The sequence below is a fragment of the Rattus norvegicus genome, chromosome 1 (assembly GCF_036323735.1).
Source record: "Rattus norvegicus strain BN/NHsdMcwi chromosome 1, GRCr8, whole genome shotgun sequence".
Taxonomy (NCBI): Eukaryota; Metazoa; Chordata; class Mammalia; order Rodentia; family Muridae; genus Rattus; species Rattus norvegicus.
In genome coordinates this window covers 127,656,949-127,681,255 of record NC_086019.1, presented here as the reverse complement: position 1 = coordinate 127,681,255, position 24,307 = coordinate 127,656,949, and the positions used below count along the sequence as shown (strand labels likewise).

The 24,307-nt window shown below is 46.7% G+C and overlaps 1 protein-coding gene and 1 long non-coding RNA gene across 15 annotated transcripts in view; one reads left to right on the top strand and one right to left on the bottom strand.

Moving 5' to 3' along the window:
- Apba2 (amyloid beta precursor protein binding family A member 2) overlaps window positions 1-24,307 on the bottom strand; it is a 233,099-nt gene that overhangs the window by 16,869 nt on the left and 191,923 nt on the right. For 8 of the 14 annotated variants that reach the window (XM_039092566.2, XM_063275507.1, XM_039092570.2 and 5 more), the window contains 4 exons: window positions 21,795-21,875; window positions 20,787-20,823; window positions 2,471-2,616; window positions 1,539-1,574 (listed from right to left, as the gene is read on the bottom strand). In XM_039092566.2, the coding sequence (XP_038948494.1) occupies window positions 1,539-1,574; window positions 2,471-2,616; window positions 20,787-20,823; window positions 21,795-21,875 (300 nt within the window). Of the gene's footprint in view, window positions 1-1,538; window positions 1,575-2,470; window positions 2,617-6,689; window positions 6,834-20,786; window positions 20,824-21,794; window positions 21,876-24,307 lie in introns of those variants that run through there. The other 6 variants (XM_063275521.1, XM_063275551.1, XM_039092574.2 and 3 more) reach the window with 2 other exon arrangements.
- On the top strand, window positions 6,964-22,492 carry LOC120097338 (uncharacterized). Its single transcript, XR_010060399.1, has 2 exons — window positions 6,964-11,891; window positions 22,196-22,492. It is a non-coding gene; the product is annotated as an uncharacterized LOC120097338 (long non-coding RNA).

The following is a 24,307-nucleotide window of genomic DNA, read 5'->3' as shown; positions in this document are numbered from 1 at the left end:
TGCAGGCAGGGGTGGATGCCACACCTTGTTTGTGGCCCTCACTGGAAACAAAGGCTGTGTCTGTCAGCTGTGTTTCAACCTCCTGCTCCAGAGGCTGAGAAGCTACTCAAAGCCTGCCCCTAGGCAGGGCAGCTTCTAATTGGTTTTCAAACCTGTGAAGGACCCTGGATACCCACACAGCAGCACTGAGAGAGAATTTCCCACCCCCCACTCCCCCAGGATCACTTTGCCTGCTGGAGTAAATAATTCAGTGTGGTCACTAGGGGGCCCAGGGCGGTATTCTCCATGACAACATAGCAGAAAGTGGGACTTAATTACTCAGAAGACAAACTTCCAATTGAAATTCTCCCTGAAGACAAGTTCTCAAGAATTCTAACTTGAAGAGAGGCCTTGTATTTCAGTGACTATATACATTTTAGTTCTGTTTTAACGATCTTTGGGGCTGTCCATTTACCACAAGATAATGCTACTTTGAAATAATTGGGGGGGGGGGAACCTTCTAGACAATCCAGTTGAAGAAAAGTCTTCAGGAATATAAAGGGGTTTTTCCTCTGTTTGCAAAAAAACCTGAGTTGTATTTGACATCAATGGACTGCCCAGCATCACAATTTTAAATTAACTGTTTAGGTTAGCATACAACATACATGGGTCTCATTCTTCCCCATGACATCTTCAAACATAGATATCACTGTATCTTAAATGTTATGTTCTGGAATTATGGCTCAAAAGAAGTAAATTAAAACAATGTTATAGGTTGCCCAAGTCCAATGAAAGAACTTGAGTGAAGAAACTCATGTGGACTAGACTCGAATGTTGGGTAAACAACTGGAGAAGAACTGACAAAAGGGAAGGGGTTGGTCATCTCTGACCTGCCCTGGCAAAAGATAGAGAGAAGCAAAATCCTACAAAAGGATACCAGAAATCAGGATGGGCCATGGCTCAGGCAGCACTAAATGTACCCAGATCATAAAGGGGCCCTGCACAAGGACCTCCAGATTCTGCCCAGAAGGAAGTCCTCTTGAGCAAAGGAGCCTGGCTGCTGATAGCCATTTTGAAAAGAGCTGCCCTGTGTCTAGCTCCATCAGCCTGTATCTCTATAGACTTCCTGGGCCTATGACCCAGAAGTAGGATAAGAACCCCATCCATCCATAAGGACCCCAAGGCTCTCACGTTCTCCAATTCTGGGCAGCACAAAGGACAGGAGGCTGCAAGCAAGCAGGCACTCTACTGCAGGGAAGCACATCCAACACCAAGCATGCAATCCATCTCCCTGTGCCTGGGCAGAGGGAGAGGGGTAAGTTCATTTCACCCCTCAAATAACAGCATCTTCTAATGAGGAAGCAAAGCCTATGAGCTCTGTGGTATTGTTTGAATTCCCACCAGAATCCCCATGCATAGAACATGGCATGCATGCATACATGCACATGCACATGCACACATGCATGCGCGCGCGCGCGCGCGCACACACACACACACACACACACACACACACACACACACAAGCCCCACTGTCTCCGGCCCACATGGGTCCTACACACCGCTTTTTTCTTGATCTTAGCAGCCTTCTGCATCCTCTGATTAGCATAGAAGAGAAAAGAAAATCAGGAAGGAAGCTGAGGTGATGTTATTTCAGCCTTGTGCTTAATAGGAAGGATTCCGACTCTGCAAGTCCCCTGCAGGGACCGATGGACTGTCACCACCACTGTGCTGAGAACACACAGGAATGAGAACTCATTCATGCACACCAGCCCCAGTGGCAGAAATGACTGTACCAGAGGATGGGATCAGGGAACAGGGACAGGCAAGGCTGGGTCAGGAGCCACAGGGCCCAGAGTCTTTGTCAAGGGACAGGAGCCAGCTGGTCCTGTCTCCTGGTGCCCTCTGTTCCCATCCAAGGAGGTTAGTGTATGGTGGGAGTGAGATAGGGGGCTGACGTTGTTTCATACTCCTGCTGGCTGGTAGTGTATGCAGGCTCCACTTTATCCAGGGTGGGGCACATTGCCACTTTTCTTCCCCCTGGTGTTAATGTGGCTGCACACTTCCCTTGTCCATCACCACCTGCTGGAAAAACCACACAGCCAAGAGCCTACGGAGCTTTGAGTGTGTCAGTGTTCCTCGAGGCTATGCATTTGAGTGACATTTGATGGATTCTTCCCTGCTTCCTGAAGCACTTCAGTGCTAAAAATACACTGGTGGGACAGGATTTGAGTCTCCAATCAAAGATGCTTAAAGATGGGAACACTTCAGCTATCTTTGAAAAGACATTTCCCTAAGACTGAGTGGACCATGTTTACGGAGCCAGTGACAACTGTGTCCAGCTGAGCATTTGCCAGCCAGGCTACAGGCCTCTTTTGTGATGCTGGGCCATGCCTGCTTTCTGTGCTGGACAGAGCACCTGTATCCCACTGTACTCCTCCCATTTCAGAGCTCCCCACAGGAGCCCACCCAAGTAGTACCAGAATTACCCCACCTTGACCCTGCTGACAGCTTCTTGAGCTTGCATCATTCGGATGTTTTTGGAGGGGTTGCGCTCAGAGAGCAGCTGGGTGGAGCCCAGGTAGTTGGCTGCAAAGATGATGCCATCGATGAGGTCTTCTGGCTCACAGGGCCCTGGAACTGAGGAGGTGCAGAGTGAGTATCTACCTGAAAGAGGACTACCCAGAACTGGGGACTTACATACCCAGCACAAGGTACCAGAGACTTATATACCCAGCACAAGGTACACAGCAACTGGGATAGTGAAGCTGGAGGACTGAGCTTCACTGCAGCTTAGGGGAAGCCAGTATGAGTCGTGTAACTGACAAATGGCTAGATCACTCTGTATGAATGAGGTGATGAGGGGTACTCCAGGACCTCAGATTACTGTCTCTCAAGACAGCTCAGCCTCTGGGGTGACACACACCTGCTGTTGGGATGTTTCACAAACACAGCAGCACATTCCATACTCTCACAGAAGTATGTGAAGGTCCCTCCTCCACTGTGCAGCAGGACTCCTGCTAACCTGTAGCTTCTTAGCCCACCCAACCTAGGCCCCAGCTGGGCAACAAGGTCCTGGCTCTATCTGCTATCTCTAGACCACGACAGCACAGCAGAAGCTCTGCTGACAGAGTGCTCCATCTCTATTGTTCAGTGCAAGGGCCATCACACACATGCTCTGAGTGCTTCAATGGAAGACTGACTCCATTCCTGAGGATGAGGTTGTCATTCTGTATCTGGGATTCACACCTGTGAACTTTGGGTCATGCATTATGCCATAAGACCTAAGATGGCTGTATCTATGCTGGGCAAGCACAGACTTTTCCCTTGTGGTTATACAGTGTGACCATTGTTTACTTGACACTTCCACTGTAGTGGGCACTGCTAAGCCATCAAGTGATGAATCTGAGTGTGCAGGAAGGTGTGCAAACTACATTTTTATACAAGGGATGTGGGCAGCTCCCAAAGGATTTTGCAGTCAGTTCTCCATTGACACAGAGGGAGGAATGACTGCAATGTTAACAAACTAAAACATTAAAATCCACATGGTAGTGCATGCCTTTAATCCCAGCACTCAGGAGGCAGAGGCAGGTAGTTCTCCATGAGTTCAAGGCCAGCCTGGTCCATTGACCAAGTTTCCAAACAGCCAAGGCTACACAGAGAAAACCTTTCTCGAAAAAGCAAAAACTAAGTCAAGTCAGTGGCGCATGGTTCCCGGGCATTATAGCTCTAGTGAGGGGCAGCTAATGACCATTTCAGGACTTGTCCTGTCTGTTGCAAGGACTGAGTTCTGCACTTGAGATGCAAAAGCTCCCAGGAGCGATACAGAAATGAGTGGGCAGGATGTAGGTGCCGGGGATAGGACCAGGCTTTGGGTTCTAACAGGCAATCCACTAACAGTACACAGAGGCCTGGCAAACAATCACATCACAGGTTCCAGTGCACTGTCACCTTACTGATGGTCAGTGCAGTTGCAGCCTCTGTTGCTGGGGTGGCAGCTTTGATATCACACTTCTTCCAGTCACCAACTCTATCTTCTAACTCAGTGATGGCTTGGGTCAGAAAGATCAATCCAGCTGAATTCCTCCCCATGTGGGTGACAGTCCATCATGGACTCTCATGAAGCCCCACTCACCTAGAGCTCTATTCTAGATCATGAGGCTCCCATCCCACAGTGCTGGCCACCAGTGCCCCTATATGAACATATACCGCACACATGCAGAGTAAGGGTAGCTGTTGGGGTTGGGGGTGGCACATGCTGTGGCTCTGGACCTCACATACTGGCTCTATGCTCCTCCTGGGAACAGAGAGGTGTGAGCTTCCAGCAATGAGGAACTCTTGGCTCTGAGTAGAGAGGAATAGCTTTAGCAATTAAAGCAACCAAGTGTCTGGGAGCATATTAGTCCAAACTCAGATGAGAGGAGAAGATGGCTACTAGGTCTGAGGGAATGGCTGGCACCTGGGGGATGCAAGTCTTGTATTTGATGGCCAGGTGCCCAGTCCCAGGATGATGGTGTTTGTGAGCCAGCTACTTCACTCTTACAAGGAGCAAAGGGGTCACTACATTCAGAGAAACTCCTGGAACAAGTGCCATTCAGAGAAAGGGTTCACAAACTCAAGGCAACTGTAGTTACCTACGCAAGACTGGGTCCATCAACATTTCATCCTGGAAGAAGGAGGGGCTCATGAGGTTCCCCTCCCTAAGATCTATCTATAATTGGTTGTTCAGTGTCACTCTCTTGAGGGTGTAATGGCTCAAAAGCTGCTCATCCTTCAGTAAATAAACCCCTTTCTATGCCACACAAGCTGCCAATAAACTTAGAGTCTCTCTCTCTCTCTCTCTCTCTCTCTCTCTCTCTCTCTCTCTCTCCCATCCTTCTCTCTTACACACACTATGAACACAAATACCACAAAGACATGGAAAAGGAGGGAGAATGTTGAGGACGAAGGGTTTCAGGAGGAGAGGGCAGGGATGAGGTATGAAAATGACAAAAGTTAGTTATAAACAAGTGTCAAATGGTCACAGAGTAAAGAGAAGGAATCAAGACTTGGGCTCACAAGCTTGTGGCACCCAAGCCTCTGACCTTGCTCTGAGCGTACAGCTGACTTCGGAGGATGAATTGAGGACCCTGCTGAGATGCTGAGCAGGCCAAGAGAACTCAGCAAGACTCGGGATTGGGACAGGCCTGCCCCAACCACAGGTAGCCACAGTAGAAGAGAGCAGAATCAGGAGACTCCTCCCCAGTTGGGGATTTCCCAAGTCAAGCACTTCCTGAAGGTCACAGACCTATATTAGCTTTCTCAGGAAAGGTCTCCCACACCCTGCCTCCAAGGACAGGACAGCCTCACTGACCCTGTAGTTCTCCACCGTCAGGGTCTAATCAGGCTTCTCTTTGTACTCAAGAGCACCATAGCCTTAGGTCTGGGGCTGGCTAGTGGCAGCTACGGTCCTTGTACAGGTGGACCAGCCAGGGGGTTCTGAGGTCATCCAACAAACAAAGAACAGGAACTACCAATCAATGCAGACCATTCCGCTCTGACCTCTGGGGCTTCAGGCTGAAGGACATCAGGTGTTTTGTTTGTTTGTTTGTTTGTTTGTTTGTTTGTTTGTTTTTTACCACAGGCTTCATTCTTTCCAGAGAACACAGGTCAGAGATGTCTACTGGCCAAGGGGCATCTCACAGCCTGCATCGCACAAGTAGAACACAATACAATAATAATCTCTCCCTTCCTCTCTTCCTTCCCTCCTCCCACATCTGTATAAGTGTGTGTGTGTGTGTGTGTGTGTGTGTGTGTGTGTGTGTGTGTGTTCATCCTGTGGATGGTGCAGCAACTTCATCTACCTTTAGTGAGACTCAGTCAATGCTACCATCTACACTAGGGAGGGACGTATCCTCCATTCTATGGGAGGGAGAGAGAGGGCGAGGGACAGGTCTTGTCTTCTGAGTTTGACTTTCAGAAGCAGCTGCCGTATGACTCTTGTCAGTTACCTAGGCGACCTGACCAGCTTTCTGGACCTCGATGAGGCTCACACTCATGCTTTCATCCATGATGACAGGACTGTTACTCCTCACTGATCTGAGACCAGTGGAGGGCGCAGACCCTGCATATGAGACATGCTTGCTCTTCCTTTGCCAAACTCTGGCGACAACCTTTAGCTGACACCAGCAGGGGGCGACTGAGAGCCAGCAGCTACGAATGCTTAACAGACAGGTGAACCTGACTGAGTCCCCGAGGGCAACCTGCCCCTGCCTGATGTACCTCTAACTCACACAGCGCATGTCCCCCGTGTGTGCAGCTGAGAGGGGTGTGAGGTACTGTTCTTCCTTCCCTGCCAGAAGCAGCCTTTGTTTGAAGCTTGGCTTTCGAGCTTGCTGTCCTGCCTAGAGAGTCCCTGTGCTCCGTACGACCCTGGGGTGTGCACTTAGACCTGCAGCTTCTTGTCTGCTCTGTGGACAGGGAAGTACTGGGGTCTTATGGAGCTGTACTTGGTATCACACACCTCTGCTATGCTACCTGGGTGACAATACATCCTGTGTGTAAGGAGTGTGTAGAGGCTGCCTGCACATCAGCATAGTCTGTTAGTCTCCTCAGCTCCAAACCTTCCCACTTCTGCCTGGGTGGCACCCAGGGCATGGTTATGGGGCCTGGAGCACAGCCTCAAATTCTGTGTATCTGTGAAACCCCAGGGGCAGCTGCTTTGTCTGACTCACCAGCCCTGTGTGGCGACAGCAGGGTCCCAGCCATCAGTCCTTTACAGTTCCATGAAACCAACCTCATTATCCCATTTTGTGAGAAGGGCCACTTTAAACAAGGTCAAATGACTTTCCCCAAATCAGTATCCTGCCTGTGAGGACTTGTGATGTCACAAAACATGGCTCAGTGGCCAGAGGGCGAGGCTGACAGCAGTCCACAGGATAACAGAAACTCATGAGGATGAACTGTGGTGAGCAACAGGAAGGGAAGGTGTGGCCCCAAAGGAGGGGAAGCAGGCCCGAAAGCTAGAAGAACGGGAGGCGACTGCCCATGAGTCTCTAACATTGGAAGGGATCAGCGAGCCAGGGAAGACAGCCTTCTAGACTGAGGCAAGAGCAGGTACAAAGGTCCTGGGGTCACAGAGAGAGACCCAATTCAGACGGACCAAAGGACGCCCAGGTGACCTGGTGTAAAGAATGAACTGGCAGCTGGAATAAGTCAAACCCTGGCCCAGATGTGAGAGCTCTGGAGCCATTCCGGAGACTGTCATTTCAGGACACCAGCCAGGGACACGGCCCAACTGCACCGCTTCCTCTAGAGAGACAACAGAGAGGAAGAACGGAAACCGGCCACTGCAGTGGTCCAAGCAAACAAGGAATGGTGTAGACCAGGAGGATGATGGGGACCGAGAGATCTAGTCACAATCTGCACTGAATGTGAGGTGAGGTTGGGAGGGGTCATTAAAAGGATCCATGGGAGATGACTGGAGTTTCTACTTACTACGAGGGTCTCTTGACAAAGGACTGGCTTTGGCAGTGAAGACTTGGGACCACTTCAGCTGCAGGAGCCAGGGCACCTTTACAGCTCAGGAGACCACCCAGGTTAGACAAGAGATTAAGAAGGAACTGTGGAAGGTGCCAGCTGAAGCCACAGGCAAGGATGAGTCACTGCGGGGAGGACATGGGGCAAGCGGGTGGACGGAGGCCCCAGGACCTAGCTTTGCCAGGCGTCAGGACGAGAAGGGGCTTGGAGAGAGACATGAGCCCATCTGTACCAGGTTGGCAAGTGGCCATCTACAAGGGGCCCCTGTGTACTGGGCACCCTGACAAGGCAGCCAGCAGTGACCTTGGAGCCATTTCAAGGAATAGCAGGTGGGAGGCAGCCCGTGGGGTGAGGAGTGTGGGCAGGGACAGAGTGTGAGCCGTTCCCCAGTTCTGGCTCCAAGGAGAAAAGGAGGATTGCAAGTGTGCAGAGAGATATGAGACAGACAGATGGATACAGTGGGAGGGAGGGGGGAGAATAGGCCTTGGAGCTTGAGAGGACTATGGTGTAGAGGGAGAGACACCTGTCTCCACAGCCTCACACACGTCTGAGGTGTCACTCTGAGGGGAGTACTCTTAAGTCCATATATCAGGTTAGTCATTCAGGTCAATGAAGAGCCAACCCACGGGAAGGAGTCCCTAAGTATGGAAGGAATCGCTTCCGGGGGACCCTGGGAAGGCTCTGAGACCTGCTGTGCTTTCCTCTTTCCAGAGCAAGGCTCAGCTCTGCAGCAGCTCGGCCTCCAACCCAAACAGAGAGGCCTATACAACTAACAGATGGTGCTACCTGGAAATCCAGGACTGAGACAGGCAGGACTGTCACCGACAGGGACACGTCGCAGTGATACAGTGTGGTATTTTAGAACACAGTGAGTGACAAGGGTCAGTGGCTGCAGGGGGAGGAGAAGCTATGGCAGAGGAGGAAAGGTCAGAGCCAAGTGCAGGCCAGTCCTCAGCTCTGCCATGGACACCCTAGGTATTAACTTGTATCTGGGTGAACGACTTCTAAGAAAAAAAAGGATAATAAATTCAAAATAAAACCCGGCCAAACAGGGAGGGGCATTTTCTGGGGCACTGTTTTCGAATGCAAAAACCTGGGAGGCCCCCCTTCCCGGGCACAGTCATCCTACCCTGGGGTCCCGTGGAGCCGCTTAGAGGGCGACTAGCGCCCTGCGGCACCTGAGCGCATGGCTAGGACTGGAGTTTAGGAAAAAGATGCGATGGAGAGAAAAGATCTAAGTTCACCTCCTCTCCCTGAAGACGGGGAGCTAAGCTCACAATGAAGACACGTGAAACAACAACCATTGCGTAAACCAAGTGCGTAAAGAAATATCATATAACCTCCACGATATCCTGTATAAAACTGAAAATAAAAAAATGTTTGTTTTATGCATACATTGAGAAGTTTACACAAAGAATAGAACATTTTTTGAAATCTAAGGAAAACTATATTAAATGTTATAGATGGCGGCCTCTGTAGATGGGGAGGCTCCTACAGAGAAGATAGGAGGGAAAGGCTGAACACCCTTACACATGCCCTGTGGCATGTGTTTATCTTAGGCCCATGCAAGGACTTTCCATAGTCATACTGCCCAAAGCATGCAACAAGAGGGCACCGGATTCTTACAGATGGTCGTGAGCCACCATGTGGTTGCTAGGAACTGAACTCAGGATTTCTGGAAGAACAGCCATTGCTCTTAACCACTGAGCCATCTCTCCGGGCCCCTAAGGCTTGTTTCTAAGAATTCAAAGACAAATGAAATAAAGGAATCTAAATACTCATTTGTGACATAATCAAAAAAACTAAACACCATACCTAAGCATTACAAAAAGCTGCCACAGGGGTCTGGGATAGAATGCTATGGGGTGGGAGGTCCTATAAGTTCCAGAGCCTCCAGGGATAGAGATGGTTCCCTTCCCCACTTGAGGCCATTTGGTGGTCCATCCCTGCTAGGATCTGCTGGAAAGACAAGAATAAAAACCAGGAAATCCTGCCACCTGCATCCCTGGCAACACTGATAACTGTTGTCTCTGGAACTGGAGTGTGATTAGCAGAGTTAGACGAATGCATGACCACAATCACATTGAAAATCAGAACCTGGGACGCAGGAACAAGAGAGCTCAAATGCGAGAACCCGGAAGCCCTGGGAAAATCATCAGTATGGATCATTATGTAGTTCAACTTTGAAAATGTAGCACACTGGTTATTGTTTACTGAGTATAATTGCATAAAAATTACCCCCCCGAATTTAGTGGCTTAAAACATCAAACACTTATTATCTTGGGACTCCAGCTATGGCTCAGCTGGGGCCTCTGGCTCACAATCTCCATGGAGGCTGTAGTCAAGGTAGTTGTGAAGCCTGCTACAATCCTAAGGCCTTGACAAGAAAGAACAATTCCAGGTTCCCTGCTGGGGCTCTTGGCAGAGGCTTGCCTGCTGGCCTCTCTGGGGGGCAGCTGAGGACCACAGCACAGCGGCTTGGCTCCCTTACAGAACAAGCAAGAGGGAGAGAAGCACAAACCATTCTGCCTATAGCCTAATTTCAGAAGCAACATCCTGTGCATCACTCTTACCAGCTCATGGTCAGGGTAGGGGTGAGGGGCTTGCGTGGCCGTGGGTATCCGGAGATAGGACTGCTGTGAGCTGTGTGCCACATACCACATGTGCCCACTTCCTAAGTGCTGCAGCCAGGAGCTTCAGCCTTGCCCCCAGATTCCAGTATCTAAATAGCACTTCACCTCGCTCCATGATAAAAGAACTAAAATGATTCCGTTCCCAGGACAAAATAGATAAATTACGCCAGTCTATCGGAACATATTAACGCCATCATGAAAAGACTGCGGAACTGCCTTCAAAGGCCCGTTGGCTAGAGATATGGAAGCATCCGTAAGCGAGTTGTCTTCAGGGACACCCCATCAGGCTTTGTCAAGGATGTCCCTAAGCCCACTGTTCACCTTTACAGGGTGGTCGGGAAACCCATTCTTTTAAACATCGTTGAAGAGCAGGACTCAAGACTTGGCCAGATTTTCTTGTGTGCACTGTAATCGTGACAACCAAATGTCTGACATGAGAAAGTTTGTCTGCAGAGGGGTTCAGAGAACCAACAGCAGGGAAACGATGCTATCACAATAGCCAGTGAATAGATCTAGACAGTGATTGATCATTTACTGCTGCTAAAATCGTCAAAAGAGAGACATCCAGATACCGCGAGCCTCCTAATAAAAGATGTAATGATATTTATGAAGTTCTGCTCAAACAAACTGATTATGACTGCCTCATATCTAAACCCACCCTGACCATTCTCCTGGATGTGAACAGAGGACCATGCAGACAGCACCATCAGGAAGCCACCAAGGTAGCCCAGGGTGCAAAAAGTGCCACCAGGTGAAGGGTACAGAGACTTATACTATGCGTCAACAGGACCACTATGAAAGAAAACAGTCACAGTCAGCTTTAATTGTCAACATGACGCAGTCATCTGAACCAGCCTCCCTTGAGGAACTGTCTAGATCAGATGTGGGCATGTCTGTGGGGCCTTGTCTTGATTGCTAATCGATGGAGGAGAACCCAGCTCGTTATGGGCAGTACTTTTCCTCACCCTGGTGCTGGGTTATATAAGAAAGCTGGGTAAGCACGTTAGCAAGCCAACGAGCAGCAATTGCTCCAGGGTTCCTGATCCAAGCTCCCGCTTGAACCCTGCTCTGGCTTCCCTCGAAGATGACTATCACTGGCAAAGGTAAACCAAATAGACCTCTCTCCAAAGTTGGTTTTGGTCATGGTGTTTTCCTCACAGTACAGAAAGAAAATTAGAGGGGGAAAAAAGATTAGTGCAGGATCTGTAAGAGACAGCAGAGGATTATAAACTTTATCAACCAGGCTCAGTAGGGGAGCTTGTGTAGATGTCTACTCAGAGGGACGCCATGCACGGGCAAATGCAAACACTAGCTGGCACCGAAGGACACGTAGAAAAGACCGATAGCTTTAGTTGCTGCACTGGCATTGAAATTATTTTTAGTAGAGTTCCCATATTTAAAGATACAAAATTGGAATACTTAGAGGAAAAACGAGATTGCTTTAGAGATCAGGGGAGAACGGGGATAGAGGTTAAGCACCGCAGGTCGTAAAGAGGTGGTGACTGTGGGTCTGAAGCTGGTGACAGTGCAGGGCGATAGGTATGGCTTTGGTTCTGACTTCTGCATGTGTAAAACTTTTACAATAATGAAGTAAAAGGGTGGGCGCTGATTTGTCGTTGTTGTTGCTATTGTTTGTAACTCGTGGTGTTTCCCATTCTTATTATACAAGCTGATCTTCTACCCATTTTCTACTGAATTCATGGAGACAAGAAGACAAAGTGACGGGAAACAAAGGAGGATGGAAAACAATCTAGTTTGCAGATGGTAAGAGTCTAAGATGTCAGGAAGAAAGCCAAGAAAACAAACACAAATGTATTTTGAGCTGAAAAAAAAAAAACTAAGAAAATTGACCGAACCAATGGTTTAGAATTTAATATAAAAAGAATCAATATGTTTCTTTGTACTTATAAATAAGTCAGAAAAATGGAATGAAGGAAAAGCTAACATTTGTCAAAAACAATAAGTGGATAAAATAGCAAGGAATAAACAAAAGGGAAATGTGTCTGAGTTACCAACAAGCTTTAAAGATTTCCGTGTTTGACCTCGTGGGGCCAGAAAGCCTCTTTGGGCTGGGGAGATGTGTATTCTGTAGAACTGATGAGCTCCTTTAACTAGGTACATCTAGTGCAGGCCAAATAAAGATGTCAAGAGAAGTTTTTGTATGTGTAACTAAACAAGCTGATCCAACACACACACACACACACACACACACACACACACACACACACACACACACACACACACAGCCACACAAAGTCTCCATGGAAGGTTCGAAAAAGAATGATGGGGGTAGGGACCCACTACATCATGCTGTAAAATGCATGTAAATCCTCTGTGTAAAGCAGCCTCAGTTGGAACCTAGCGGACCATCCCCACATGGACTCATACATAAGAAACATACAGCAAAGGCAGGGCTCTCCGCAGGGATGTCTGCCACATCTAGTCAACTGCTTGGGTACTCGGGGCGCGGTAGGTAACTAACCTCTGTCTGTATCCACATGCCAAAAAGGTGAAGATGAATCAAATTTAATTTTTAAATCATAAAAGTTCTAGATAAAAACTTTAAAAAGTAATCTGAACAATGTAAGGATTACACAGACCTTAAAGAACTGAAAAAGAAAAAGATTGATCATTTGAAACCATAACAATTTTGGCCAAGTAAGAATGTGTCTGTGTGTGAGGGGAGTGGAGTAGGGTTGGGGTTTGAGGGGGTGGGGCATGTAGTGTGTGTGTGTGTATGTGTGTGTGTGTGTGTGTGTGTGTGTGTGTGTGTGTGTGTGTATGTGTGTGTGTGAGAGAGAGAGAGGCTATCTGTATATGTGTGTGAGTGAGTGTTTGTGTCTGTGTATGTCTATGTGCATGTGTGCCTGTGTGTGTGAAAGAGTGAGTCTATGTGTGTGAGTGTCTATGTGTATGTCTGTGTGCATGTGTATGTGTGTGTGTGTGTGTGTGTGTGTGTGTGTGTGTGCGTGTGAGAGAGAGAGAGAGAGAGAGAGAGAGAGAGAGAGAGAGAGAGAGAGAGAGAAACCAAAGTTGGGTATAGTTGTTCCCACCTGTGACCTTAGCACTGGACTGCCTGGGTCACAGGGTTTACAAGTTCAAGGCTGGGTTGCGCTGCAGGGTGAAATTCTGTCTAAGCAGAGAAAAACAAACAAAACCACGAAAGTATAGATGAGTATAAACTGGGAAAACTTCCCAATGAGCTCGCTTCTTTTAAGTGAAAAAACCGCACAGATACATAAGAAACAAAGGCCAAGCCAGGGCTTAAGGCGAGCATTGGTCAAAGTGTAAGAACATTCAGCTCAGGAGAGTAAGTCCTGCAGAACCAGCATAGAGCTTGGTGGCTACTGACCATCACCAGCAGATGAACAATCCTGACCTTGGCTCAGCCAACTGTGGATTGAAATAACCTTTAACTGCATGTGAGCTGAGCCTGTACAGAAATTCACTCTTGTCCTTATCCCCTAAACACTATAGCATAATAACAACTTACATAGCATTTACCTGTGCCTGGTGTTGTAGGTCACAGAGAGGTCAATCAGGTACACATGAGTATGTACACGCACAGTTCCAAACGTACACTACACCATTTGTTATATAGGACTTGAGAATCTGTGGGGTTTGGGTATCTGGGAGGAGCCCTTGGATATCAAAGGGATGACTGTATGTTAGGGATTTGTTAAGACCGGGGATCTTAGTATTTTCTCTCCCCACAAAAGGGGACTGTGGTAGGTGAGGATGTGTTAACTGGCTCTATTGGAAAAATTATAGTGCAGTGTATTTTTATATAAAAATATGTCCACATTTACAAGCACATCTTGTATTTTCCAATTACCCTCCAATAAATATTGGGGGGCAGAGGGGATAGATCCTACAGAAGAATGGACAAAGGACGAGTTTTAATTTTTTTTTTTAGTGTAGTTTTTGGCGTATGTAGATGTATGTGTGTGTGTGATGTATATAAACTTGTGAGTGCAGACACATGGTGCATGCATATAAACGGTCAATGTCAAACAACTTTTTATATTGTTCACCACTTCACGTTTTGAGGCAGGGTTTCTTGCTGACTGAAAGCTTGAGGTTCCAGATAGACTAGCTGGCAGCAAGCCTCCTACTCCAAGGATTTGCTTGTTTCTAGCACCCCCTACCTGCTCTCCAATACTGGGGCTACCGGTATATATCACTGTGTCTGGTTATGTGGCTGATAAAGATCCCAACTCAGGCCCTTGAGCTTGGGCAGTAAGCAGCTGGCCGCTGAGCCATTTCCTCAGCCCCATAAATGCTATGTTAACAATTTGGATCTGAAGTGTCCCCCAGAAACCCATGCATTAAAAGCTAGGACTCCGGCTGATGGCTCTATTGTGAAGTAATAGAACCTTTAAGAATGAGGCATAGTTGGAGGAAATTAGGCTACTGGGATGTGACTTTGAAGAGGATTTGGAACCTTGATCCTTTCTCTCTTTCTTCATCCTGGCTGCCATGAGGTAGAATCTTGTCACCTGCTCCCCTGTCCCCCAAACAACAGAGCCAACTAACCACAGACTGAAACTTTTGAAACTGTGAGCTATGTGAATCCTTCCTCCTTTAAGTAAATCTTAATTACTCTGTCACAGTGACAGTGTTCAGGAAAGGCTTGGGAAAAGAGACATGAGCCAGACATGGTAATTTGTACCATAATCCCAGCATTTGAGGGGCAGAAGTAGGAGAATCATGACTTTGAGGTCAACAGGGGCCACAAAGAAAGACTCCATTGAAGAAGCAAAACCAGAGGGGAGGGCAGGAGGGAGACACAGATGACTTAGTTTAGCTTATGAACTTAGGACATGGTGTTTGGCTTCACTTCTGATGCATGATGTAGATGTAAAATCAATGTGAGGCCCTGTACACCTAGTGCCTGGCTTAAGGTTGGCAGAATGGCACAGTCTGGGCGAGTCAGCACTTTTAACAACAGCTGTTATCACTGGTATAACTTGGATGTGAAGTGTCTCACCAAAAGGCTTGGTCCCCAGACAGTGGTCCCATCACTGATTGGGGGTGACTGGATCATGGGGATCTCCTACCCAATTAATGGATTAATTCACCAATGAGTTTATAATCTGATGAGATCATTGGGAAGTAAAGACAGCTCTTGGAAGTGGGGCCTGGTCAAAGAAAGTAAGTCAGTTGGAGTTACATTCCTAGGGGCTGTATCTCTCTGTTTTTCACCTTCCTGTCCGCTGCCATTCAGTGAGCTGTTTCACCCAGCCACATGCAGGATCACCACAGGCCCTCTACAATGGAGCCGTGCAAACGTGGTTTGAAAGAGTAACACAAATGAAACATTTCCTCCCTTAAGTTGTCTATTCAGGTATTTGATCACAGAGACATAAAAACCGTCAACACAATGACCAAGGGTTGTGTCTATTGTCTCCTCTTGCAAGACACTCCAGCCATGTCCATCGTAGTTTGCATGCTCTAACAGTTGACATGAGCTGCTAACCCTGATTTATGGAGGACATGTTCCTATAGAACAACACACATCCCAACACGGGGCCGTTCACTGCTGCCAGAAGCCTCCTAAGAGTTGGTTTGTAATGGACTGGTTAATACACCACTGCCCATCCATGGTTTATGCCCTGGATGACCTCTTAAATGGTCAGCTAGATCTGGGCACTCTCAGCATTTACCAAGAAAAGTAAAGGTCCTGCATGGCCAGTGCCATATCTATTTGAAGGGAACGTCTGTATAAAAGCTGGTATAAATTCAGGAAGCTTCAAGAGGGAGTCAAAAGAGATTTAGCAGTAGCTTCCACTGAAGAGAAGGCAGGATCTAAACTTAGTTTCTTATATTGTGCAAGTACAAAAGGAGGATATTCCACAGAGCTTTCTAGAAGGAATTCATTTTCACCTCTGCAGATCTCAGCCTGAACTAAACTCTATCTTAAAGAAAAATTTAATGCCCTCTGCTAAGCAATAAAAGCTCCCATTTTAAAACACATATAACACCTGTCACTGAGTACTAATGAAAAAATGATCATGTTTGTAGATGATAAAAACTGCTTACTTTCCTAACTCCTCCCAAGACACTTGTGGTTCCACAGAGTCACCTGATTCCTACCCTGTCAACACGACCCCAGAATCATGCCACCCACAGAGCCTTGCCCACTCACAGTCGAAGAGGACACCTCTATTCAAGAGTCTTCTTTGGACAGGCTTGCCCCAAGCATTCGTTTTAAGAGCAAGTAAAATCTTGGATCTAAGCACCCAACAAGGTGGCTTTGTCGTGGGAAGACCCCTGAGAGAAGGAAGGTTTGAAAGGCAGTCTCAATTCCAGGACCAGAGGCACTAGGGTCCCCATTCTCCCATGTGGCCAACATGCGGGCCAGGCATGGCACACTGACAAGTCATAGATGGGCTGTTAATGAACCCCATGTCCCCCGACATGAGACCGAGAACTATGGCAGGACGAGCTTAGAGCTGAAGGTAAGGTATTGGGATTGCAGATACCCCACAAGAGCTTTGATTTGTACACAGCGGGAAGAGTACCCTGGGTGAAAAACGGAGTATGAACTTTTTATCTTTGTCATTTTGCATCAAACCAGCCACTGTTAGGTGCCATCGCTTGTTCCCAGTACCAAGCTTTGGGTTTTCAAAAACAATGCATGCTGGATTCTTGCATAAGCTTGTTCGTATGATGCAACTCTTGACACATCCTCTACTTCTAAATTTACGTTGCTTTCAGACAATGGTTCCTGCAGCAGGGGACTTCTGGAAGGCACCTTCTATCTTTTATCACTTTGGGAAGTCTCTAGGGATCTCTCTCGATATCTGCAGATTCTTTTCCAGCGAACTCCTTGGAACCTGAATGGTGTGTCTTCTGGAAGCTTCCTCTCCGGGGTTGTCTACACACCGAGCTTTGCTAAGGCAGCTCAGCACAAGGATGATGAGCTGAGATCAACCACTGGGTTTCAACCCATTCTGCCACTCAATGTCTGATGACCCCAAGCCAATGATGCTCACTGAACCTGCTTCTTCCTCTGCAATGACACCTACTCCTTCTTGCTATTAGAGTGACTGCAGAGCTGATAGATTGGAGCGCTTAGATCACTGGTGCCTGACTCAAGCTAAGCATTCCAATCCTCCTCTCCACTCACCCATCCATCTATCCATCTATTAATTTGAGTGCTGGGATTGAACTCTGGGCTTCATATGCCAAGCATGAGTCTTACCACCAGGCCAAACCTTCACTTATTCTCATGATCAGGGGCACTATGGATAGAAATCACAGGCTGAGAACTAATAGCATCAAGAATCTAGACATGGCTCTAAATGCAGGCGTGGCCCTCTCAGCCGTGGACCATCAGCTACTTTACTTTAGCCCGACTGTGCCTTAAGACAGAAAGTCCATGTTCCTTATAGCATCACTGGTCATGTGGCATGATACAGACATACTACACAGCACGGGGCTGGGCCACACCATGTCCCGCTGTGCTGACTAGGATTTTATTTTGCTTTTTATCAACTTGACACAAGCTGTAGTCATCCGAGAGGACGGAACCACAATTGAGAAAAGTCCTACATAAGATTGGCTATAGGCAGGCCAATGTGGGGCACTTTCTTGATTAAAGATTCAATGTTGGGCATTAATGTTGGGCATTGTGAGCAGTGCCATCCCTGAGCAAGGTGGTCCTGGATGGTATAAGACAACCAGGTGAGCAAGCCAGCAAGAAGTATTCTCCATGGTCTCTTCTTCACTTCTTGCATCTGGATTACTGTGTTGAGTTCCTGCCCCGACTTTCCTCAGTGATGGAGTATGATGTTGAGTTGTAGCTGAAATAAACCCCTTTGTCCCCAAGTTGTTCTGGTCATGGTGCTTATCACAGCAATGGAAATCCTCATTAAGACAACGCTAGGACGGAGACGCTCCCACTTGAGTTTCCACTGTTGTTCTCACGATATGCATTTCTCAGTTCCTTGGTATTTTATCACAGTTCTCTTTAGTCTAGAAGGCTGAAATGCACACTAGCCGGAGGCACTGGTTTAACAGACTGGGGCTTGTTTAATCAACACCTCCACAGACCTTCCCTGCAGCCAGAGAAAGCCAAGTACACAGTTCCCAGCTATATGCTGGTGTGTGTGAGTGTGTGTGTGTGTGTGTGTGTGTGTGTGTGTGTGTGTGTGTACACAGTGTAGATGTGTTTATATAGGCACATGTGTGTGGAGGTCAAAAGTCAACATTGGGCATGTTCCATGGCCGTATCCCACCTTATTTGAACAAGAGACCCAGAGCTCATCCATTTGGCTATGCTAGTGGCCAATGAGTTCCAGGGATCTGCTTGTCTCCAAGCACTGGCATTACAGACATTCATTGCACGTGACATTTTACATCGGTGCTAGGGATCAAAACTCAGGTCTTCGTGCTACATGGCAGGCACTTTTAACCCTCAAGGCACCTTCCCAGCTCCTTTACGCCTGCTTACTCACAGAAATCCTTTAATGTAAAGAGAGAGACAACAAGAAAGGACATTTCCCTTTCTTCTCCCTGTTGAAATGGAAAGCAATGGCTAGAGCCATCCGGATAACAAGGTTATGAGGCTGAAGACCAAGGGAAGCAAGATGCTAATCTGACACAGTCACTGAATGATCAGCGGCTCTCTCTAGACCTCTGCATACATCATACACACGCTTCTCTGCTACGTAAGCAAATGCAAGTATGAGCCCAAGTCCATCCCCGCTTGCCCAGGCATCTAACACCAGGTAGCCCTCTTAAGCTCATTCACTATAGTCTAGGTTCTTCTGTGATCTCACCACAATCTCCTTTTGTCATTTTATAGGACTTTTAGGTGGTGAAGGTTTTGGTGGATTTTAATTGTCTCCTATGAAGGGAAGGGCTTTTGATTATGGTTTCCATCTTTTTATAATGCTCAATTAGTTTCTCTCCTAAATTAGGGCTATTCTTTGAGTTGTTCACACTGCTGTGAACTGTTCACTACCAATTTAGTGAACCAATCTGGATGAGGGTGAGAGCTTTAACTCATTCCGATGTGGTTAGAAAGTCTCAAGTGGTCCAGACACGTGAACCTTCTAGAAAGCTACAAGATACAGCCAGATGGAACCCACGGACTGCTTCCACAATACCCTCTTCCCTCCCTCCTTACGGAAAGGTAAAACTGAGGGCTGTCTGTGTTAACTATGCCGTCTCCAGAGAGTGTTTGAAGGTATCTTCAAATGAAGCCGGGATTTATTGACAAGTCCATTTCTTAGAACCATAAGACCTCACAGCCCTGCAGGGTATGACTGAGTCACGCTCTCCCTAGCTTCAGCCCAAAAAGGAAAATGAGGTAGTGAGATGCCATGTTTTTCATTGATGTTGCCTCCTTCTGATCAGAATCCAGCCGTAGACCACCATGGAGTGACAAAGGGGAGTGAGGCCTCTTCCTGCCAATCATCAGACCCTGGAAAACTACAGCCAGCCAAGCTCCTACAATCATTATGTAGCTTGCTGTGCTCTAATGCAAAGCAGCTTGAGCAAGCCTGATCCAGCAAAAATACATCTAAAGCCACGGTAAAAAAGCTGGGCCAAACCCCTTTGTGCCCTATTTGCACTGGGGAACTGCGGAATCCAGTTTACTTGGGTTTTAACTGTGAGTTCTCACAGTTAAAACCAATTCTCTTCCAAATTAAATGGTATTAAAGTGCTTATAGCAGTCAACAGAGTGAACCAGTTGGAGCTGGTTAAGCCTGGTTCAAACTCATCCTTAAAGGAGAACGTGGAGGCTTCTGTTATTTACCATAAACCTAAAGCAGGATGGGAAAGGTTTAAAACTGTTTTGAAGATCCATTTACTTCGCTCCTATAAATATTCATGAGAATTATCAGGTTATTGAAAGAATTAATAAAACTCACATTGTTTATTATAACACATTACAGGCAGGAAACACTCGCCTGGCTGAGAAAGGGCCTACTTATGGGGTTATTTGCTCTGAAAGGGACCTTTTGAGGACAGCATGCAGACAACTGTATATGTATGTATGTATGTATGTATGTATGTATGTATGTATGTATGTATATGTATGGATACATGCAGATAACTGTATATGTATGTATGTATATATGTATATGTATATGTATAATATGTATGGATACATGCAGACAACTGTAAGTCAGTTCCATCAAGCACCGAGCAGAAGTGCCTCACCCCAACCGCTGAACAGAGACAGCCGAGTCAGTTTGTCTTGGTCTTTATGAAATTCGAACACGCACTGCTAATCTTGATAAGAGTGCGAGGGGTAAGTGCACGAGGGTGTGAAAAGGAACAGCCTGTTTTCAGATGTCATTATAACCACACTGATGAGAAGTAGATCATAACGAGCTGCTTACACAGACACATCTCAGTGCGTTAATCCAGCCCTCAGTGACATCTGTGATGCAGTTAATGAGGGCGAGACACATACATACATGGTTCTTGCTGTTCCTTGCAGCAAACCAGGCAGGCAAGTTGGAAGCTCCTCTCTCACAGTGGGTTACTGCAGAATCCAATGAGCCAAATGCCCAGGGGCACTTTGTTGGGAAACAGTGCTTTCCAAGAAAGCTTCTCAGGAGAAACCCACGCACAAAAGGACCGTTCGCTTTGACATAAAGTGTTCCTGCCTCTCAAGTGGTAAAATGTGAAGTCACTTACCAGCTACAAAGCTTGGAAACGAGGCCACCTTCTTTGTCTGTTGAAAAATAACAAAGAGAATGAACATAATGGCTGACGTATGAGAATCTTCTCAAGATGTGTACCACCCTGGGCTGGAAAAGTCTAAGCCCGTGTATGTTTCCTAGAAGTCAAGTGTCTCATATGGGATTCAGGATTCTGAGAAGGATCACAGAAGCCTACAAGCCAAACCTAGCTTAGCATGTCATGGGTAGAAGAAACCTAATGATCAGTCAGCCCAATGGTTCTCAAATTACCAGGCATGAGAATTTCCTGGGCATGTCTTCAGACCATAATAAAGGAGACTGGATGCCAGTTCACTGACGATCACAATTATTTCAACAGGACTAGAACATCTTGTTTCTACTACCCCCAAAGAGGCAAAGTAACTTGCTTAAGCCCTAATTTGCATCACATGGCCACTTTATTGGTTTAGAACTGTGGCTCTCAGTCAGGATGATTTTTGGTCACTGTCAGGTGTAGGGTAGTGGTTGCTGGTATAGTGGGTGGCAGTGCTCATGAACCACACAGGGACACTTATCAGAAAGTACTGCCCTAAATAACAGTGACTCTGCTTTTGAGAAATCTAGGCTACCCTTGAGTTTACCAGATCAAGAAGCACCGAGGATCCCAGTCCAACACTAATCAGAGAGCACCAGGTTTCCCAGCACAAGCATCAGGGCCCATCAGAGATCCTTGCCATAACCAGGAGTACCACAGATGTCCACACCATCATCAGAAAGCACCAAGGATCCCCACACCATGGTTCCCTGGGACATCAGCTGTGCTGCAACAGTGCCCAGTGCAGCTGTGAGTCCTCAGGATATGCCCTCCCCACCTCCTAGGACAGGGCAGCCATATCTCTTCCTACGACAGTGGCCCCAGGCTGGCCTGGACTCCCTCTCCCCAGAGGTGGGATGACCATAACATAGCTGGCAACTCCATCATGAGAACTCTGGTCTAGAACTCTTATCTTTGGGAGAAAATTACCTCTGGGATGTTGTTATTGTCAGTGGGTCCATTGAGATCAGAGCGCTGCTGCTTCCTCGGCTGTTCCAAGCCATTGCAAACCTGGAAACCAGAGAATCGATTATGGTTTTTTTTTTTTTTTTGGTTCTTTTTTTCGGAGCTGGGGACCGAACCCAGGGCCTTGCGCTTCCTAGGCAAGCGCTCTACCACTGAGCTAAATCCCCAACCCCTCGATTATGTTTTTATATAGTAGAAGAAATGAACTCAGATACAAAACAAAAAGCTGGATATTCAATGAGATCCAATCTTATCTGTGTGGGGGGAACACGTATACAAGTGCCCAACGGTTATACAATTAATATGTGTACCTTTACATTTCTAAACTGTCTAACTTTTATTGTTTTCTACTATTTTTATTTCAGTGAAGCACATCATTTACCACTTGAATTATTTCCAGTGTACGGTTTAAAGTGCATTGATGCTGTACAGCCAGCCATCCCCACCATCCGTTCCAAGGACACACTTCATAATCCAACATTGAACCTGGGATGGAGAGACCGCTCGGCTGTTAGGTGCGTGCTCTGCTTCCAGAGATCCTCAGTCCCCAGACACACAGCTGCCCTTAACTCCAGCTCCGGGGGGGGGGGAGTCTGCCATCTTCTTCTGGCCTTCACGGGCACTCATATAGATACTTACAAATAAATAAAAATAAAGGCAAATGTTCAAAAATAACCCCAATCCACTCAACTGCAGCCCCCCCTCCCCAGTCTCCTTTGCCATGCCACCTCCATCCACTCATTTTTCCAGATCTGTGAATTGACCATTTCAAGTACCTGGGATACACAGCCCTACATAGTGTTATCTGTTGGTGACTGGCCTATTTCCCTTAGCATAATGTCCTCAAGACTCATCTACGTTACATTATCAGGATTTACCTTTTGAAGGCTGACAGTGTCCCACTATATGTACACGTTCCTTTATTCACCCATTAAAGGCAACTTGGCCTGCTTTCCCCTTCGACTCTTCCAAGTAATACTGCTGAGGACTTGCATGGTGGGCATGTCTTTGCGATGGCTTGTTTTCTGGGACCTATACTCACGATTACAACCAATCAGACGCTGAATGCACTTTTGTTTTGTTCTGAATGATTCTCTGTAGTATTTCTCATGATGGTAGATTCCTCTCACATTGTTCAAGGGTTAAATATCATATTGTTAGAATAAATCTAGGTTCTCAGGTGGGAATAAATGCAAATGAGTTGATCTACTATTACCACAAAAATGCCATAAAGCATTAAGTCTCTTCCTAAAATGTAATCAATCATGTAATCTTAACCCATAACTTCCTTTACTTCAAACAATATGATTTAATACTTAAGGTGTATATATATATATATATATATATATACATATATACATACATACACATATATATGCATTTCATTCCTTACACCATGCAGAAAACAGAAGCAAGATCCAAGGTACTGAGGTCACCAACCAAACCAAAATGCTGTGGTGGGCAGTATCCTAAGTCATGGGACTTCCTGGAAATAACAGCAAGTGCTAACATGATTTCCAAGAAATAACAGTAAGTGGTAACATGATTTCCCTGAAATAGTAGCAAATAGTAGGGGCTGGAGGGATGGCTCAGTGGTTAAGAGCACTGACTGCTCTTCCAGAGGTCCTGAGTTCAATTCCCAGCAACCACACGGTGGCTCACAACCATTCGTAACAGGATCTGATGCTCTCTTCTGGTGTGTCTGAAGACAGTGACAGTGTATTCATGTACATAAAAGTAGCAATAGTAGGATGCTGACACAATAACCCAGTAGCAGGAAGCTGCATTTATACAACAGGGCCCCTCTGCTTTGAGGGGACGGGGTTCTCACTTGCTTCAGAGGCTGCCAAGACTGCCAGACTCCAGAAGTGTGTAGGGAATGTGTCAGGGTGTAGTTGTACCTCCTGGTTCTATATGGTCACCTGCAAAGGTTCTCAACCTTCCTTTAATGCAGTTATTTTTTTTATTATTAATTATTTATAAGTACATTGTAGCTGTCTTCAGACACACCTGAAGAGGGCATCAGATATCATTACAGATGGTTGTGAGCCACCATGTGGTTGCTGGGATTTAAACTTAGGACCTCTGGAAGAGCAGTCAGTGCTCTTAACCACCGAGCCATCTCTCCAGACCCAATACAGTTCTTTAATACAGTTGGTTCCTCGTGTCCTGGTAACCCCGGACCATGAAATTACTTTTGTGTTACTTTATTACTGTAATTTTAATTTGTAATATAAATATCTGATATGAAGATGGTCTTAGGCAACCTCTGTGAAAGGGCCATTTGACTTCCAAAGGGGTCACAGCCATAGGTTGAGAGCCTCTGGTCACTGCCATACTCTGCCGATGGAGTTCACTCCTCTGGTGGGTTTACAGAAACAGACCTAATATCCACCCTCTGGCTTTAACAGGAACAAACATGGACCCTCGAGCAGTTAGAATGACTCTGGGACAATCTTTCTCAGCTCTACCACAGG